Source organism: Equus przewalskii, chromosome 31 (genome assembly GCF_037783145.1).
Source record: "Equus przewalskii isolate Varuska chromosome 31, EquPr2, whole genome shotgun sequence".
Taxonomy (NCBI): Eukaryota; Metazoa; Chordata; class Mammalia; order Perissodactyla; family Equidae; genus Equus; species Equus przewalskii.
Genome location: NC_091861.1, coordinates 10,007,409 through 10,028,624, shown reverse-complemented (window position 1 = coordinate 10,028,624; position 21,216 = coordinate 10,007,409). Strand labels below are relative to the sequence as shown.

Below are 21,216 nucleotides of genomic sequence, written 5' to 3'. Positions count from 1 at the left end.
CTCTTAAGTGATCTTTGAAATTCATTTACTACAGAAGCTCAGATGCTGATAACTCTGAAGCCTGCCTCAGGAGGGTTACCATCTGTTTGGAGTAAAGTTACTATGTAAATTTTTAATTAGTAAATTCCTCTTCCATTTTTAAAAAATTGTTGTTTTTAAATTGTGGTAAAATACATCTGGCGTAAAATTTACCATTTTAACCATTTTTGAGTGTACAGTTCTATGGCATTAAGTACATTCACATTATTATGCAACCATCACCACCATCCATCTCCAGAACTTTTTTCTTCTGCAAAACTGAAACTGTGTACCCATTAAACAATAACTCCTCATTCCTCCTGCCCTAGCCCCTGGCTACCACCACTCTACTTTCCGTCTCTATGAATTTGACTACCATAGGTCTCTCATACAATTGGAACCATACAGTGTTTATCCTTTTGTGACTGGCTTATTTCACTTAGCATAACGTTCTCAAGTTCATCCATATTGTAGTGTGCGTCAGAATTTCCTTCCTTTTTAAGACTGAGTAATATTCCATTCACTACATTTTGTTTATCTATTTTTGAAAAAAAAATATGGAAAAAGATGAAGGGAAGAGGCTACACAAGTAAACTTGGCATACTAATAAAACAAATTTCCATTTTTCTAGAAATAATAGGGTCTTCTCAGGTGACTAAAAATTTTTCATTTTGGAAATATTTGTGTATATCTTTTCTCTGTTAATAAATTGGTATTTTTAAAAGTCTTAATTTCTTTTCAGTATATACACATATAAATACAACTTCTTCAAAGAAGCCTTTTCTGATTGCCCTTTCCCACCCTAACTGGAGGACTGTCTTCCTTCGTTGAATTCACAAAACATTTTATATGTATCTCTCTAAAGACATCTCCTTTTTGCCTGGTTTTGTAGTTATTTGTGTACCTGTCTGATTTTCTGAATTAGGTTCTAAGTTCCTTGAGATCAAGACCCATGTCTGCCATTTTTATATTCCCAGAATGTCCTGCATCCTTACTTCATAATGATAATTGTCAGATGAATTTATTACTTCACAAGAAATCTGTATCCTGTTTTCTTTTCAAGCTTCAATCATTCCTCCCACTAAATTGTTAGTTAATACCACTGGGAAAGTTATGATGAATAATATTTTGAAATGCTTACCCTTAAAGGACAAGAAGATATAGGAAAGAGTTATGGGGAAATAGAAAGGAAGAAACCGAGGAAGAAGAGATTTCTAGAAAGAAAGGGCTAGCTAAAGGGTTAAATATTGCTCAGGTCAAGGAAGGTGAAAACCAAGACTAGTTGATTTTGGCAGAGTCATGAGAACAAAAGCCAGACTACAGGGGGTTAAGGATTGGGTATTTGGTCAAGACAAAGAGGCCTCAGGTCCAAGGCACTCACTCTCTGAAGCTGGGCTTTCTGCTTGGAAGGGAAGGGGAGAAAGAAGAGAGTGTTTCCAGAAAGACAGCAAAGGGCAAGGGAAAAGCCCTTGGAAACTGAAAGAGGAAAATTTACTCTGGAGGGTCTTACTGTAACACAAATGGCCCCTTTAAACCAGGCCACCAAATAATGTCACTTGAGCATTAGTTAGCCCTGTAAGACACTTAGTTTATTTGTTTCAACAGTTATTTCTGATCTTTTTCCAGAGTAAACCCAAGAATAAGGTGGCTGAGAATCTATGAGTATTTGAGGGACTTCCCTTTGGACACTCATGAAAACTCCCACATGGCAGTAACAACCAGGACCAGGTTGCCAGGCAGCATGCCCACTAACTCAGGTCCACAGTTCACCCATGAACACATTTCATTCACCCTGCTACTTCTGTTTCCTCATCCTAGAAAGGGGGGCTGCATCCTTCAGCTCTGCATACTATTTGAGACTTCACCTGTTGAGAGGATGATGGCAACCTTTAGACAGCCGTGCCCTGGATAGAGCTGCGGGCCCTAACCTAGGCAACTGGTACAGCAGTAGGGCCTCAGGGAAAACTGTCACCTGGTCATTCCCTGGAGAATGACTTCTTGCTGTAAGCCAGGTGTCGCAGAGGTGATTGCATTTACAATTATGTTGTGGTGTTGCCTAAAGATTTCCAAAATTAGAGCAGGCAGATGAAAGACAAGTATTATATGCTATGCAGAAGAGCTTACAATAAAAGGCATGGTCCTTTTGAAAATTCTTCTAATGCACATGTGGTTCATTTTTCAAAGAAAATAATGTGCAAGTGCTTTATTCTTTAAACTTAGTTAGAATATATACCTTGAACCCAGACTCACCAAGAGTGGAATTAGCAAAAAACATAGCAGTGAGATTTATAGGCTATTTTTAATTTCCTTTACTTCTCCAATTTTCCTGCTTTATTAGATTTTTATCTTTACATTACAACCACTGTCTGGGTTTCATATAGTATATGGAAGTTTTGTTTCCCATGTGGTGCCCATAGCTATACAATGTCTTATCATAGATAGCAAGAAGAGCAGAAATATCCTTAGCAATATTATGGTATTTTGGAGAAACACTAGTCTGAGTCAATTTACTCAGAATAGTTGGGGCTTTCCTCCATGGAGCTTTATGTACTCAGGATGGTGATTCCATTTCTTCAGTGTGAGCAGTTGTCTCTAGGAAAGGTTAGCATGTGAAACATGTGCTCTGTGAGGAAGTGGAATTGTAATATAGTAAGGGTAGACGTGTTTGGAAGAAATGTGCTGAAATCACTAATGCCATAACGTTTCCATATGTAGTCAGTGCACGTATGCGGTATATAGCAGTGCTGTAAAATCAGAACCAAATGTTTTCAAAGGGAAGAAAAGCAATTATTGAACGAAGTTTTTAAGGTTGCTGTGCATGTGTGTGCAGATTTTTCAAGAACACAAAACAAAAAGTCATTATATGGGTAAATTAAACCACAGCTTGAAAACGAAGCAATTGGGGCCCACTGCCCTCTATTGATAATCTGTTTGTAGGTAAAAATACATAATTTCTGGTTCATTTAAAAGAAAATCGATCCATTTAAAGTAAAGTATAATGAGTAATTTTGTAAGCCTGAGGCCATTTTCATTTCACAGGGCTGATATTTTAAAGGTCTAAAATGTAAAGGACTCTTTTTAAGTCTGAAGCAACGAAGAGAAAGTCTCAATGTCCTATTGACAGAGGACTTTATTGCTTCAAAACCAGTTACTTTCATGTTAGTTTGCATTTGGTGGAGGAGGAAATAAAGTATAGAGAATATAAGCATTGGGTGTGTTCTTGAAATGCAAAAGCTTCTGACCATTTGGTGTTTGCATTTGAACAACCACAATCAGCATATTGTGATTTATATGTTTTCGTTACATTCAGAATTATTCTTAAAAGGTTATCTCATCTTATCTAGCATGATGTTTTTAATGAGTTTTTAAATCCAGAATTTGCTGTCAAGTGAAGTCCTATGGATCTAGGTGATTTTGCATAGAGAAATTAGCTGTTTGTGTGGCTTAGGAATTTAGTTTTTAAATGTGCATTTGGGCAAGCATACATTTGTGGCAAATTGACTTATTCTTGATGTCTTTTGTTTCTCTGGTATTTGAAGCAAAAGATGATTCATAGTGTTTAAGAAGCCAGACAATAGAAGCAGACTACCTGGGTTCCTAGCTTTGTGACTTTGAACTGGTTATTTAACCTGTCTCTGCCTCAGTTTCATGTCATAAAGTTGTGAGAATTAAATAAGATGATCTATGTAAAGCATAAGAGCACCTGGTACTCCTCATAAGTGCAAGCTATTGTGCTTTATTTTCCTAAAATTACTTTTAAAAGAACAATGAAAAATGCCTGTGCAAGTGCTCTCTTAAAGCGTAATTATGTTATATTTTAATTTCCTTATTAAAATTTAATTTTAAATATCTCCACAAAGCCAGGTCTATGAAGTTGAGAGATCAGAATTTATTTTTTCTCAGAATGACATTTTGAGCCACCAGCTTTATTTAAACTGCCAGTATGATTTTGAAGAAATAACTCACAAATATATGAGTAAGAAGCTTATTTCAAATGAGCCAGAAATAGCCATCACAGCAGCCAAATGAGCAAACGTAGTTGAGAATCCCAGAGTAACTGTCCACAAGTTAAATAATTCTTTTTTTTTTTCTTCTCATAAAAATTCAAGAAACCTGAAGTTGGCAGACTATATTTCAAATTTTGGAAAAGTTCAGTTTAGTCAACTTCTGTTGGGCACCCCATTCATATCAAGATCTGCAAGGGTCAAGATAATAAGTCATGGTCCAAGACCTTATGGTAGGGACACAGACACAGGTCTTTCAGTCAAAGGTGGGGAATGAGGGGATGGGAAGGGCATCTGGAAGAAGGGCCTTGATGGTGTGGTTTGGTAAGAGAGAGGAGTTTTCAAGATGTAAGAGACTACAGCCAGACTGTAGTGGTTGGAGAGTGAATGTGTGGTAGGTACTTGTGTGTATGTTCATTTAGTCAATAGATAGTTACTGAGCACCTTTAAAAGGTACTGTTCTAGGTGCTGATACTGCACTAAATAAATAAGATGAAAATCTCTGCCCTCATGGAACTCCCAGTCTATTGGATATGTTCATTATAGTTTTAGCTACAAGGAAAGCTACAGGCTTATGGGAAGTGTTTGGCTTGGTTTGGTTATTCTTAAGATTTACACTACATGAACCTGTTTATAAGCTGAGTTCTTCTAGAATTGATTGAGTAAATCTGGAGAAAGGGAATAACTGGAGAAACCAAAGTTCTGGAAGAGACTGCCAGGAGGATGGATCTTCTGTTAAATTTGTTTTCTTTCCACTTAGGAAGTGTGAATTTTAGATTTTCTCTTTCCCAGGCACACATGGACCTATAAATTGTTGTTTGTCAGAAACAGACATTATTCTGACTCTCAATAGCCTGTGGCATATGACCACTGCTAGTTTATTACAAAAATGAGAGGGCAATGGTCTTGTAATTTTCTACTATAATTCCATGTAAGTGCTTAGTCTCATTAGATCTTTTATTGATAAATACCTGCACTTGGTCTGAAACATGAGGATTTAACAAATTACTCTCTTAGGTAGCAAAAAGCACTCTGTTGCTTCTAAGAGGCCTTCTTTGTGATTTCTCCCTGCTTCTCCAGTTATGCGGCCCTGATAGCCGACTGGCCCGTGGTGGTCTTGGGCATGTGCACCGTGTTCATCGGGGTCTGTGCCTTGGTTGGAGTCATAGTCCCAGAGCTGCCCGACTTCTCTGATCCATTGTTGGTAAGGAGAATTGAGCCAGTAGAATTTATCTATTCTCTTTAGCCCAATATCGTCTCAAAAAATTAAGTATTTTAATACATGTTGCATTGTTATTTAGTATCCCATTTCTTTTAAAACCTTCCCAAGCCAGTAAGTATACAACTCTCTTTCTGAAAAGTGAAGACATGTTTTATCTGTATTCTCAGGTTCTTAAAAGGTCAAGGAACTTGCTCACCATCAAAACTCTGGAAAGTTTGCTTCTTGGTCCTCATATTTAAGTTAAAAAGCAATAAATTGGAAAATCTGCATCCTATAAAAACGTTTTCATAAAGTCTTTAAGACTGAATGTCTCTTTTTTCTCCAAAGCAGTTGAAGGAATTTCATGGTTACTGTGAGATAATAGGGTCTGTTTTTAAATAAATGTTCCCCTGGAGTGGAATATTGAGGAAAATATGAGCAAGGATAATGATATACTCTTTGTAGAGCACTGTAACATGCATAATGTAATTTAATTTGACCATAACATTTTATAACATAAAAAAATGAGGATTTACTAAATGCTTAGGTGTGAATTTGAAAGAGAAGCTTCAGATAAGTTTTTTTTGCTCTTTCCTGAGACACGTAACATACCAAAGAATCATACTGTTTTGTCACAGTCAGTAGGTGATCATTATTGTGTCAGATCATCTTGTTTTAATGCAGTTCACCTCTGGAGTAGCTGTGAAGGATGTCTATATTCTCTATTGAAAGCTATGCATCACCTTGACATTGCTCTCCCCAGCTGTTATAACTGTCCTTAGCCTGAAGTGAAGCACTCTAATAGGAATTTGTAATGTTTTCCCTTAGGGTTTTGAGCCAAGAGGGACTGCAATAGGCCAGAGGCTGGTCACATGGAATAACATGGTGAAAAATACAGGATACAAAGCAACATTAGCAAACTATCCCTTTAAATATGCAGATGAACAAGCCAAAAGGTAATCGTTTATTAACTTTTAGACAAAACATTGTTTGGTGAATTCCACTTTTAATCATTGCCTGAGCAAAAAGATTCACTGTAAAATGTGTGGCTCAAAATCTTTACCACTGAATTTGTTTAAATTGTCATTGTCTTTTAAGATTTTGTTGTATTAGGATGAAAAAGTGAGGGTTTGGGGTTTTTTTTATTTTTCAAAAGTGAAAAAATTAATGTCGATTGCTTATATTAATCCTTCCAACTTAACATCAAGTGCTAAATAGGTCATGACTGACGATGTACTGTTACCGGTATGCTTGTTGGCCTTAAAGTAGCTAGTACTTTACTGAAGACCAAATTGTTGTTCCCTTTCAGCCATCGGGATGATAGATGGTCAGATGATCATTATGAAAGAGAGAAAAGAGAAGTTGACTGGAACTTCCACAAAGACAGCTTTTTCTGCGACGTTCCAAGTGAGTGGCATCAAAAATGAACAAACCCCTCAGTGGTTCGTTAGCACTTGCGTTTGAGTGGGATTATGACGTAGATTGACAGGAGTATGTGGGGAGTCACACAGCTTCACCCTTTCTATCGCACTTAAGAGATTTCAGCTTAATTAACTTGTAATTTCACTTCTCTGGGTCAGTCAACCACTAATCTGAATTTATTTGCCTACAATAAAAATTAATAAGAAAGAGATGATTGAGTTATATTCAGTTTTAAGGATCATATAAATCTAATAAAATTCTTGACCTTGCCCTAAATTTTATGTCATTTTTAAAATTCCTTTTACTGTTTTTTAAATATTCTAGATCAGATAACAAGTACATATTTTTAGGTTGAACCCTGAAATAACCTACTGTATTATCAAAAATAATTTTTAGACTTTGATTCATTCAAACAGCATATATTAATTCATCAAAAAGCTTCTATGTGCCTGCTTGTCATTAGACATTAGAGATAGAGAGATAAACAAAATAAAGTCCAGTGGTCCAAAGCGTGAATCCTCAGGGACCTAGCTCACTATGTGTGTGAGTGAAGTTTTCTGGGTGTAAGGCAGTAGGAAGCGGTGGTGGTCATGCAGAACTAAAGAGCGCCTGCAACAGAACGTGCAGGACGAAAGAGCTACTTAGCTGCAACAGAATGTGTCCTGAAACAACGAGGGAGGACCCAGATATTGTAGGAACTTCTCAGAGGTCAGGAATCCAGATTTTAATACGGAATCACCACGTCTCTAAATGTTGGCAGCAAATTCACTGGACAAAATCTGCGGTAGCCTAGAGTCAGCCTAATCACTCTGCAGTTGCCAGGGGAGAAGGAGTGCATGGCCTGGAGGAAGTACGCGTACGTGTGTAAGTCCTTGATTAGCCCTCGTGATTAGGAGCGAGGAGCTGTGGATAATTACAATTTCTGATTGAGTGAATATTAACCTTAAAGCTCTTTCGGTTTCAGCTTTTTTTGTTGTTGTTGAAAATCCTTCTAAAATCTATATTTTCCTATCTTATCGGATCACTAGAGGACCTGATTAGATCTTTGATGTTTCTAGATCTTCCCAAGCCGCAGGGTCTTGATTTTGAACTCTGTTTCACTATAGAGTAATAGAGAGAAAGTAGGAGATCTGGGAGGAGCTTTAACTGATCCCAGGAAGCAATGCAAGTTTCTTTGTCTGTCTGTCTCTTCTCTTAGAAAACATTCTAGAAAAGTTGAACTCTAGTTAGTTGCGTGTTCTGGCTAGTTGATTTCTCTCAAAGTGTTACTATATGTTGCTTAACCAACATCTGTTAGTTAATATCTGAATCAGGAAGAACGTTAACAAATTCATGAAATATAGTCTTGTTTATATTTTGGTAGTCAACACCAAGTATTTGTCTCATAATTAATAGGTTCTGCCTGACTAAAGCTGTTACCAGCTCTGTGAGAATGAGATGTTTCATTTTCCACAAGGCTTATTTTGGTCTTCAAAAGCAGCCAACATAAGATGATAGCCATATGGTGAAGACAAAAGTTTACTGAAGAAAACTTCACAATCGTGAATAAAAGCTCAGCTCACGTAGTAAAGTTTTATTCATAAATTTGCAAATTGATTTTCTTTCTTAGCACAATGAGGCATTTTAGATAATGTACAACTCATCTACTTTGTTTTAGTTGGTTCCTAATAAGTTTTTTTAATGCCTGAGGAAGCAGCTTCTTACTGGGCACCTATTTTTCATTGTCTCATTTAATTCTCGAATCTATTTGAGTTAGGTGTCGCTGTTTCCATTTTACGGATGAGGAACCAAGGCTCAGAGCTGTTAGTTGCCTAAGATCACCCAGCTTAGTAAATGACAGAACCTGGTTACACCCAGTTCTAACTCCAACGACCATGCTCTTTCCAGTATATCACACAACCTCCCTTATTCAGAAACGTATTTTATATTAATGTGATTTTCAAAGTATTTTTTCCAGACTCTGGTGTACCAGAGAGACCATGTACTCAACCAAGATATGGAATATGTCTGTGATCCTGGCCAGTGCTTTGTATAAGTTGACTCTTTAGTGCTTTTAAATTGATCACCTGCCATCTTTCCTCTCTAGTTAGCTGCCAGAGTACATCCTTATAATCCATTCTTGATAATCCCTAGTGCATCGTTCTTTGATTTTATATACCATTATGGTGGTGTGTTGTGTAAATTCAATTCATTTCCTGCTGAAAGTTCTTATGTATTCTTCTTCCTAATTATAGTCTGATCAGAAATAGATTTGTTATATAACTCCTGTGATTTTTAAGATATAATGAATAGACCAAGGCTTTGAGCTAGGGCAATATTATAGCATTGCTTTTTTTTTCCACATTTTTTTCCTGGAATTTCTCAAAAGAAAGGATTCCCTGCTGCTAATGAATTGTCCCTGTGGCTTCCCAGTTTGATTTGTTTCTGAATGCTGAGTCTCATGAAATAAATGAATAATTTATAAACCTTTCTCTTTTCTTTTTTCATACCTCCAGGTGACCGATATTCCAGAGTAGTGTTTACTTCAGCTGGAGGGGAGACGTTATGGAATTTACCTGCAATTAAATCAATGTGCAATGTAGATAATTCAAGGGTATGTAAGTAAGACTGAAATATGTTTAACACAAATAAGGTTATATTTTTGAAACTCTGTTTACTGCTGACCCTGGTGTCTGATCGATGAAAGTACTTAAGTGGCTCCCCTACTGAGGAGTAAACACCAGCAGGCCAGCTCTGCGTTCTTTCAGATCCCAGGATCAAAGTGTCTCTGTGTTTCTCCACCTTTAAAACATAGCATCTTCCTTAATAAAGAACTCTTTTTCTTTCCACTCATGTTCTCTGTCCATGATAGTCTTTTGTATTATTTCACTATATATTTCCTTTCAGGATAATAGTTACGACTTTTTCCCTCTTTCATTGTATTTTCTCTTTCCTAATCTAGTTTCATTGTTCACTGCATTTCCCCCCGAGACAATGGTCAGCATCTTAATTATGGAATGAAATGACTGCCTCTCTGGTAGTCAGTGGGTCATTTGGGTCAGTCACCTCGAAGGAAAATTTAGGTCACAGCCTGGAAAAGGGGACATCAAAGGGCATAAATACAGTATCTATGTAAATGGCCAGAGTAATCCAATCCAGGTTGCCCTGAGCTCTAAACACCTTGCTGCTTTAGAAGACAGAAGAATGCAAGAAGACAAGCATTTCCTCTTTCAGGCTTCTCTAGAACCAAAAAGATATCAGCACCAGAAAATGTAAAGTCAGCCTCTGGGCTTAGAAGAGCTGTCAATTTCATGTGTTCAGAAGCAGTTTCTCCAACTGGATGCTGCTGATGTCACTCATGGACCTGTCCAAGCACAGTAACCAGGCGTAAAAGGAACTCAGTGTATTCTTAGCATAACTCTAAAATGTGAAGTAATTGGTTACTTGAAAATCTAATCACGTGCCCCACTAAGAGCTAGCCTGACAATCCAGTGCAATCACCTATTCCATCAACAGGGTTTCCTAATGGAATAGGAGGTAGCAAAGACTCCTTGCGGTCACCCAGGCTGACAGTCTCATTGTGCTGATTAAGCACCTTCCAAGAGCTAAGTGGCTTACCCAGGTCACCTGGTTTGTTGTTCCCAGGTCTCCTGACTTTATTTTTCATTCTGGAAGCTGTTTACATGTTTTTAAAATAACTCTCCCATTGTTTGGGCCATCAGGATTTTCTATGGGTGCCATCTTTTCTCTGTCCAACTCCAAATCGACCAAAGTCACAAGCCATCTCTAAATAGACCAGAGTTTCTTAATCAGTGGTCAATTTTTATTTGCCATATTTTCTTCTCTTTCGCAGCTGTCAGTTCATTATTCGGAAGCTATGAATGTGTTTCTCTCTGTCATGGGTTACAACCCTTCTTATGTAGAAAGTTAACTCTAAAGTGGTAAGTAGGTAGAGTTCTTGCTATGTGCAAGACTTTATGCAAGGTGCTTATATCTCTCACAGTGGGCCCGTGACCTTGGAATAACACCTTTTAACAGACGAGGAGCTGAGCTCAGAGAAGTTAGGCCAGGCTGCTTACTTTATAATCACACCTTGGAAGAGAACAGCATTCTGTTCCTCTTAGTCCTCATCATTCTGCCTTTACACTTGATCTCTAGACCTTCCCTCCCATGAAGACTGTCAGGTGACTGAACTCACACAGTTGATTAATAGCTGATGTTTATTGAGCATGTCCGGCCATGTTCTAAACACTTTAATGAATTATTTCATTTAATCCTCATGACAGTGCTATAAATTAAGTACTATTATTTTTCCCATTTTGTAGATGAGGAAGGTTCACACAGGTGGCAGGTGGCAGATGCAGGATTTGAATGCAGCCAAGTCTAGTTCCAGAGTACCTTTATCCACTATGCTTTATGCTTCCATAATGCAGAAGGTTCCCCCTGACATTTTTGTTTTGTCTTGTTTGACTATATATGCCGTTTCCCACTCAAATGAACTTCAGAGTCATCATGGCATAGAATAAGTACCCTTTTTTTAAATCAAGGGACCGGCCTGGTGGTGTAGTGGTTAAGTTCGTGTGCTCCACTTTGGTTGCCCAGGTTTCCTGGGTTTGGATCCTGGGCAGGAACCTACACTCTGCTGATCCAGCCATGCTGTGGTGGTATCCCACATACAAAGTAGAGGAAGATTGGAACAGGTGTTAGCTCAGGGCCAATCTTCCTCACCAAAAAATCCCAAAAAACCAAAAAGAACAAGCAATTTGTTCTATGAGTACATGTTAGACTCTTTTTTTTTTTTTTTTTTTGAGGAAGGTTAGCCCTGAGCCAACATCCACCCCCAATCCTCCTCTTTTTGCAGAGGAAGACTGGCCCTGAGCTAACATCCATGCCCATCTTCCTCTACTTTATGTGGGATGCCTGCCACAGCATGGCTTGATAAGCAGTGTATAGGTCTGCACCCAGGATCCAAACTGTCAAAACCCTGGGCCACTGAAGCAAAATGCGTGAACTTAAACACTATACCACCCAGCTGGCCCCCATGTTAGACTCTTAATGGACTCGGAGACTCAAAACCCAATAAGCAGTACTATGCCATTATAGCTGTCAAAGTGAAAGCACTATATTATTTTATACATATATATCAGATGATAAAAATTAGCATCAATAGGTAGCTCACAAAAAAGCATATAGAAAAGATAAGTTGAATGAATTACATGAACGGAAAATAATAAAGCTAAGCATGAGATTTAACATACAATAATGCATATTTCACAATCCTGTACATTTGCTAGCGGTGAGCTACAAACTTGTCCCTAACTCCCCTGGCAACCGGAGCAAACAAGAATTCACAGTCAGTGACAAAAGTCACATAAATAGGGTAACACTTTTTTTTTCCGAATCCCAGCTTTCCTTCCTACTAGGGAGAGCGCTGTTCCCCGTAGCCTTCATAAAAGAAGTGTGATGTTGCGTGCAAAGTTCTTAATAGCATGTTTACAAGAGATACAGTATTGAATCTTAGCTGCTTTGTAAACCCTATCTCAGGTAGATTGGTAGCAGGAAAATGTTATAGCAAAAGCATTGCTACAAGGGATTAAAGCAATGAAATCTAAATATGTAGCTTTCTAATCGTTCGACTTGATGCATTTGCAGAATTTAGACTATCTAAAGGAATACATATGCTCTGCTTGTCTGGAGTATTTTTCTCTACTGGGCTCGTAATAAGGATTGGATAGCTGTGAATTCAAGTTTGTAATCCCTGCAAGAACACGACAAGCATTGTGGTCCTCTTGTGAAAATCTGAGGAACAGACCCAAGACACGTGTCTGAATGAATGGTCAAGCCAGATGCAGACCCACACCAACAAATGAACAAACAGATAATCAAGGCCCCAAAATTCTACCTCAAAGAGCATGGTTATAATTTTAACCTGTTAAATTAAATACTGTTTTTACCAATGGCAAATGCCTTTATATTCTAGTCTCAAACTCTGCTATGAACCCAGAATAATAAACCTTTCTCTTAGAGATAATATGTTCAATGATACCTTAAATAATAACTCTTGGTTAACAGTTCAGATTTCAGATTATTACTGTACCTTTTTCAGGTCCCCCAGCTCAAGACCCTTTTAGGATTTTTATCTGTTAGATAGTTTAAGTGAACTGTGTCCCAAGGTGACTTGGCAGTCTTTCCCTTTTCTCCCCACTCAAATCCTAGCTATTGTACTTTAGCACTTGATTCTTAACAGCACTCAAGTTGAATGGGACACACCCCAAATGATACAGAGCAGAAGAGCTTAATTCTTGGTGGGTTGACTCCAGAAAATGTCTGGTAATCAGTGTAATATCTCAACGAGACCAGTTGTTTCCATTGTCGCCTGCCTTTGTTTACAGCACACTGAGTTCCAACTCCAGTTCCATTTAAATCCTATGCCACTTATACTTGTAATTCAGACTGGCCTTGCTTTCCAAAGTAAATACCTTCTGTTTGTGATGCTGTTGTCCACCTCCTAACAGAAATGCTTGTTTTCTTAGACTCTTTTAAAGGAGCCTCAGTTGACTCCCCTGATCTTCTTCATCACTTTTTTCTGCCCTTTGGCTTCTACAGAACACACTGGCAGATAGTCATTAGTAACCAGAAGTGTGTTTCTCTAATCTTGACTGCTGAAAACCCTGTAGTCTGTTTCTCAGTCATTGTAGAACTTGGAGCTCAGAGGAATCAGCTTGTGAAAGGGATTTGAAATTCGGTGCCCAAGACCCTGTTTACTTGGGTAACTTTTGTGGACAGCTGGAACCCTCCTGAAACTTAAAGGACCCCAGAAATGTGTTTCCTGATGCGTTGTTTTAAAGAGGACTGTGGAGGTCTTGCTTTTTCTTTCCTCTCGAACTGCCTTAAACTTTTTTTTTGAGGTAGATTAGCCCTGAGCAAACATCTGCCGCCACTCCTCTTTTTGCCGAGGAAGATTGGCCCTGAGCTAACATCTGTGCCCATCTTCCTCTATTTTATACGTGGGACACCTGCCACAGCATGGCTTGATAAGCGGTGCGTAGGTCTGCACCCAGGATCTGAACCAGCACACCCGGGCCACTGAAGCAGAGTGTGCAAACTTAACCACTGCACCACCAGGCCTGCCCCCCTTAAACTTTTAATACGTGAGGAACTTGGACACATGGGGAAGGAGAGTCCAGCAGTTGATTGCACCTGGTATTAAGGGCTTAATTTTCTTCCTTTTACTCCTTTCTCAGCCTCTCAACATATCTCCAACTCGGCCAATAGTTTTAAAAGTTAAGGTATCATTTAAAACTCTGCTGGTTTCTTCTTTTTCTCTCCTCTCCCTTTACTTCCTATTTTAAGCCAGCTCCACCCCTGGTACTATCTAACTAGGGAATGGTGCAAAGACATGTTATAACCACATAAGCAGAATGACTCCCTAAAACAGCCAATTTGGGAATACCTAGAATTAAAGGGCTATGTTCTTCATGAGAGTTACAAGAAGTTGTTCTCACTAACTCTGTTCTTATTTTTATAAACTTCAAAGATTTTGAAAGCATTCCTGTGAATCCCTCACCCAAAAATATGGCAAAAATATAGTTGCCTTCTGCATGAAGACGTACCTGCTTGCCAGTCTCTTTAAGCGCACAGTCTCACGTATGCCTCTGTATTTAGCTATCTCAGTTGCAAACGACTAAGTCAGAGCTGCCATCCCACCACACTTACAGGCTTGGGCACTCCCTCTGCAGGTTCATGTGGACCCTGACATGTAATATGCTCCTTCTCATGTTGAATTATAATTATTGTTTTTTTGTCTGATTTCCCTGCCTCGCCCTCAGCAGCTTGAGGGCAAGGACTGCCGCGCCTTACACATGTCGTGTAGGTGTCCAATAAATACTTTCTTCTTTAGAATAGTCGGATGGATGGGAACATATGGCCTTACTCTCTGAAAGCCTAGACAGTTCCTTGTGCTTCCTTCCTTTAGAGTCAAGGCACTGGCATCCAATTCAAGGTAAAGAGTGCCAGTCTCAGTGTCTTTTCTTTGTCCCTGTTTCTTACCCTGCAAAAGATCCTTGCAAAACTGTTTTCCAAAGGCTGTCCATCAGCCAGCACCACCCTTGAATCTGAGGATCAGCTCTCCAGAGACTCACCAGCATTTATTTTTGATAGCAGCCATCAAAGTAGTCTTTGCTCTGTGTTTATCATGTCCGACTTTTTAATCTTTGGTCAAATATACACATAAAAAACCCGCTATTACGTGAAAAGGTTATTCAAGGACGGAATTCTGTGCTTTCTTTCCCCGTTTGAGCTGGCACCCCTACTTCCTTTATCTTTGACATTTGGTTATTTCAGCAAATACAACTGTGTTCCAGCTGATAGTGGGTTTCATAATGGATACAATTTATTTTCTTCCATCTGAAAACTGTCAGGCATTGGGCTTGCATTGGCTTTCTTTCAGTTTACCAGGCTGACCCCAGGGAGTTGCATGTTCTTTCTTTTTGGGGTAAAAGTGGTTATCTGCCATGAAAACCAAGGAGATGCTATTCCAGGGTTTCCTGTTATTTATTAGGTGGTTCGCTTTCCCCTCAGGTAGCCTATGTGAATGTTTTTACCTAGAAACAATTAAATATTAATTATATTATTTTATGAAATATCGAGTAATTATTGATCTTTAAAAATGAGCTTAAAAATTAAGCCTTTGTTAAAATCAATGTTGCTTTAGTACGCTCGAATAATAACCCTTTTGACTCATTTTTCTTTACCCCCAATAGAGTATCTTGAAAAAAGAACCACAGATTTTTATTATGGAAATTTTCAAACATGTGCAAAAATAGACTAATAGAATAATGCCCATGTGCAAGGCCACCCAACTTCAACAATTCCCGATACATGGCCAGTCTTGGTTCATCTACACCTCGCCCCCACAGGGTTAGGCCCAGGAAAGTCTATCGATGGCCAGGGCTTAGTTAGTTATGAGTAACTTGGTTCTTGGATAAGTCTGTTTCAAAAAGATGATTTGTGCCAACTTCTCCTCTACTTTGAGAAGATATTTCAATGCATGATTGATAAAACCTACTTTAATAAAGGTAAAGGGAGGTTTTAATCCTATTAGAAAAAAAAATATTCACACCCTTCTTGACTTTGGATTTTCTTCTCTGGAACAGCCTTTGGTAAATAGAGATGAGGGAAGGTGATAGGAGTGGGTTGTCCTTAGCTCTAGTCCTTCTGAAGAGAAGTCTCCGGACAGGCTCGAGAGAGGGATATTTCTTATTCTCACCCTCAGGGAAGAGGGCCATTCACGTAATTTACACGTTTTTAAGGCAATGGAACTACGCAGGCTTCAGTATAATCTTATCAATGCCAGATTTGGCATTGGCACAATTTTTCAGTTTTCTGTGACCAGAACAGCCATAAGAAGAAAAGCCTTATTAGAAATAGTGTTCTGAGTGAAATACGGTCCACATTACATCCAGAATTGTCAGACTTGCTGATATGCAGCAGAACCCTGTTCACCAAAACAGAAAAGAAAGTTCCCCCAAAAGTCCTTTAGCCAACTTGGATAAACTTCTAACAATGTGGAAGAAATAATTAAATTCCTGCTTATGTATTTATTTTATTAATTATACATATTTATTTAAAATCAGATTATATAATATTTTAATTTAGAAGCACTGCCCTTTTCGACTCATATTTCAAGAAACAATTTTATGCCATGTCTTTCGTACATCTTTGACATCAGCGCTTCTGGTGTCACCAGAGTCACATTTTGATTCACTGACAGTTTTCTAGAGAATATCATCTTTGCCTCCAACTAAATTAATTGAAACACAGTACCTTTGTCACCAAAAATTTCATGCTGATTACCGGAAATTTCAGGCAAAGCCACAATCGTGTTTCATAAATCAATTGGGCAATTGTTCTCTTAATTAATCCTGTAGGTGAACATACATAAACCTCACAGCCTATCCATTTTATTGCCTTTTAAAGTGGCTTGGAAAAGGCTTGTTTACCAAAGAGGTGTTAATTTTGTGTCCTTTTTGAAACCAAACTAGCATTGATTGAAGTTCTTTCACACTCATGTGCTATCCGCTGACAGTAGTTTATTGTTTGAAAAGTAAGCTACTGAGGACTCCGCCATGTAAGACAACTTTGAGGGGGAACCTCGCTTTGTATTCAAACTGATACCTAACTTCAGAGGATGATGATTTAACTTCTGTAACTTTCCCTGTCCCTCAAGGCCACTTAATTCAGACCCTTTGCTGACCGATTTTAAACGGCAGGCCTTCCACGTGTCTGTGTCTCCGCAGATCAGGTCTCACCCCCAGTTTGGCGATCTCTGCCAGAGGACCACGGCCGCTTCCTGCTGCCCCAGCTGGACCCTGGGGAACTACATCGCTATTCTGAACAACAGGTCATCCTGCCAGAAGATCGTCGAGCGAGATGTTTCTCACACCTTGAAGCTGCTTCGGACCTGCGCCAAACACTACCAAAATGGCACTCTGGAGCCAGACTGCTGGGACATGGCGGCCAGAAGAAAGGACCAGCTCAAGTGCACCAACGTGCCACGCAAGTGTACCAAGTACAACGCCGTGTACCAGATCCTCCATTACCTGGTGGACAAAGACTTTATGACCCCAAAGGCAGCCGACTACGCCATGCCGGCGCTCAAGTATAGCATGCTCTTCTCTCCCACTGAGAAAGGGGAGAGCATGATGAACATTTACCTGGACAACTTTGAAAACTGGAACTCTTCTGACGGTGTCACCACCATCACCGGGATTGAGTTTGGGATCAAACACAGTTTGTTTCAGGATTACCTTCTCATGGATACTGTGTATCCTGCCATAGCCATTGCCATCGTCCTTTTAGTCATGTGCGTCTACACCAAGTCCATGTTCATCACTCTTATGACAATGTTTGCAATCATCAGTTCCTTGATTGTTTCCTATTTTCTCTATCGCATAGTATTTAACTTTGAATTCTTTCCATTTATGAACCTCACTGCACTCATTATTTTGGTTGGAATTGGAGCGGATGATGCTTTTGTCCTGTGTGACGTTTGGAACTATACCAAATTTGACAAGCCTCATGCAGGAACTTCGGAAACCGTGAGCATCACCTTGCAGCACGCCGCCCTCTCCATGTTCGTCACCAGTTTCACGACAGCCGCTGCCTTTTATGCTAACTATGTTAGCAACATTACAGCCATCAGATGCTTTGGGGTTTATGCGGGCACAGCTATTTTGGTGAATTATGTTTTAATGGTCACATGGCTTCCAGCAGTAGTTGTGCTGCATGAGCGATATCTTCTCAATATATTCAGTTGCTTCAAAAAGCCGCAGCAGCAAATATACGACAACAAAAGCTGCTGGACAGTGGCTTGCCAGAAGTGCCACAAAGTACTTTTTGCCATTTCAGAAGCGTCTCGAATTTTTTTTGAAAAAGTGTTGCCATGCATCGTCATTAAGTTTCGCTACCTTTGGCTGTTCTGGTTCCTTGCCTTAACTGTAGGGGGGGCCTACATCGTGTGCATAAATCCAAAGATGAAACTGCCCTCATTGGAGTTATCCGAGTTCCAGGTGTTCAGGTCGTCTCACCCTTTTGAACGTTACGATGCTGAGTACAAAAAGCTTTTCATGTTTGAGCGTGTCCACCATGGAGAGGAGCTCCACATGCCCATCACGGTGATCTGGGGTGTGTCCCCCGAAGACAATGGCAATCCACTCAACCCCAAGAGTAAAGGGAAGTTGACCTTAGACAGCAGTTTCAACATTGCTAGCCCAGCTTCCCAGGTCTGGATTTTGCACTTCTGTCAAAAACTGAGAAACCAAACCTTTTTTTACCAGACCGATGAACAGGACTTCACCAGCTGCTTCATTGAGACATTCAAGCAGTGGATGGAAAACCAGGACTGTGATGAGCCTGCCCTGTACCCGTGCTGCAGCCACTGGAGCTTCCCCTATAAGCAAGAGATTTTTGAACTGTGCATGAAGAGAGCCATCATGGAGCTGGAAAGGAGTACGGGGTACCATTTGGATAGCAAAACCCCAGGGCCCAGGTTTGATATCAATGATACTATCAGGGCAGTGGTGCTGGAGTTCCAGAGTACCTACCTCTTCACACTGGCTTATGAAAAGATGCATCAGTTTTATAAAGAGGTGGACTCGTGGATTTCCAGTGAGCTCAGTTCTGCACCTGAGGGCCTCAGCAACGGCTGGTTTGTCAGCAATCTCGAGTTCTATGACCTGCAGGATAGCCTCTCCGATGGCACCCTCATTGCCATGGGGCTCTCGGTTGCTGTTGCGTTTAGTGTCATGCTGCTTACCACTTGGAACATCATCATAAGCCTTTACGCCATCATTTCAATAGCCGGAACAATATTTGTCACTGTTGGTTCTCTCGTCCTGCTGGGCTGGGAGCTCAATGTTTTGGAGTCTGTCACCATTTCGGTTGCGGTTGGCTTGTCTGTAGACTTCGCCGTCCATTATGGGGTCGCTTACCGCTTGGCCCCAGATGCTGACCGGGAAGGAAAGGTGATCTTCTCTTTGAGTCGCATGGGCTCTGCCATTGCCATGGCCGCACTGACCACCTTCGTGGCCGGGGCCATGATGATGCCCTCCACGGTTCTGGCTTACACCCAGCTGGGCACCTTCATGATGCTCATCATGTGTGTCAGCTGGGCTTTTGCCACCTTCTTCTTCCAGTGCATGTGCCGGTGCCTTGGGCCACAGGGTACCTGTGGTCAGATTCCTTTACCTAAAAAACTCCAGTGCAGTGCCTTCTCTCATGCCTTGTCTACAAGTCCTGGTGACAAGGGACAAAACAAAACACATACCATGAATGCTTATCATTTAGATCCCAGGGGCCAAAAATCTGAAATGGAGCATGAGTTTTATGAATTAGAACCTCTGGCATCCCACAGCTGTACCGCCTCTGAGAAGCCCTCCTATGAAGAGACCCACATCTGCTCTGAATTCTTCAATAGCCAGGCAAAGAACGTAGGGATGCCCGTGCGTGCAGCATACAACAGTGAACTCAGCAAAAGCACCAAAAACGAAGGTAGCGCTGCCTTGTTCCAGCCCTCTCTCGAACAGCACACCATGTGTCACCTCTTCTCTCTGAATCAGAGATGTAGCTGCCCAAATGCCTACAAACATTTGAAATATGGTGCCCACGCCTGCCAGCAGATGGGTGACTGCTTGTGCCACCAATGTGCTCCTACTGCCAGCAGCTTTGTGCACCTCCAAAATGGCCTGACGCCTCTGAAGGCTGCGCACCAAGCCCCCGAGGGCTTCGCGCATCCCATCCCGCACATCCACCACTGTCCCTGCCTACAGGGCAGAGGGAAACCACCCGGAATGCAGAATTCTCTGCCTAGGAGTCTTTTCCTCCACCCGGTGCAGCACATCCAGGCCCAAGAAAAAATTGGTAAGACCAGCGTACGCAGTCTTCAGAGCATAGAAGAGCATCTTCCAAAGGTGGCAGAGCCATCACCATTTGTCTGCAGAAGTGCCGGATGTTTACAAACAGCGTGTTGTGATCCTGAAAATAACCAAAGGGGACTCTGTAAAAGTAGAGACATCGGAAATATGGAGGGCAGTGGAGTGGCCGCAAACCAGGACTCCATTGTGGAGAATCAGAGCGACCAGACAGAAAGGGAAGGAGAGCCGAGCCCGGCTCAGACTGATGTCACTGTGAACTCAGAACATTTCAATCAGAACGAACCAAAATTTTTATTTAACCATTTAATGGGGAAGGCTGGTTACAGGTCCTGCCCGAACAATCCACAAAGTTGTGGCAGAATTGTGAGAGTCAAGTGCAATTCTGTGGACTGCCAAATGCCAAACCTTGAAGCCAATGTGCCTGCTGTATTGACACACTCGGAACTTTCTGGTGAAAGTTTGTTAATAAAAACACTTTAATAAATATAGTCTTAAATTCAGAACCAGTGCCTCGATCATTCCTTTGAAATGGAAGTAAAATCAAAAAGTTTAGAACAGGAGCCCAAAAATACAGGAGGAAGGATGTTTCACTTTGTTAAAAATCACGGAATATTTATATATTCCATATGAACAGTCAGAAAACTCACTTATCTAATGGGTATTGGCTGGTATTTGGATTTTATATTTTCAAAAAGTACAGTTGTTTTTTATATTTATACCCAGCTTGGAAAAATAATCATCTCTCTCTCTACCTTCCCATAGCAATGAGTCAGAGAATCAGAGTTTGAATTACCTAGAAGTTTCCATTCTCCCAGGCAATCATATTTTCCTGATATCCCTATTCTGGTGCATTTGGTCATCAGTAATCAAGACTTGATTGCTTAATGTAAATGTTGATTTTAATAGAGCCATTTCAGTTGGGATCCAGGAACGAAACATTAACATTTACATTTTTGGTGAGGCCTCATTTAAAAATTAATTGCCGTGAATTTTAACAGTGCATTCCACCTGTCTGCATGAGTAGATGTCACATGAAGCCAATGACATTTATATCCACATTGGTATCTTTTTCCACATTAGCCAAAGTGACAGTTGTTCAGTTATTACATCTATTAACCCAGGAGTCATGGGCATCACCTCGTGTCAGGCGACAATTATG

The 21,216-nt window shown here is 40.2% G+C and overlaps 1 protein-coding gene across 12 annotated transcripts in view; it reads left to right on the top strand.

The window, feature by feature from the left end:
* DISP1 (dispatched RND transporter family member 1) overlaps positions 1-20,560 on the top strand; it is a 209,100-nt gene extending 188,540 nt beyond the window's left edge. For all 12 annotated transcript variants that reach the window (XM_070602070.1, XM_070602071.1, XM_070602069.1 and 9 more), the window contains 5 exons: positions 5,103-5,226; positions 6,052-6,179; positions 6,533-6,630; positions 9,141-9,238; positions 16,923-20,560. In XM_070602070.1, the coding sequence (XP_070458171.1) occupies positions 5,103-5,226; positions 6,052-6,179; positions 6,533-6,630; positions 9,141-9,238; positions 16,923-20,537 (4,063 nt within the window). In that variant the 3' untranslated portion in view covers positions 20,538-20,560. The remainder of the gene's footprint in view (positions 1-5,102; positions 5,227-6,051; positions 6,180-6,532; positions 6,631-9,140; positions 9,239-16,922) is intronic.
* Positions 20,561-21,216: the final 656 nt, after the last annotated feature.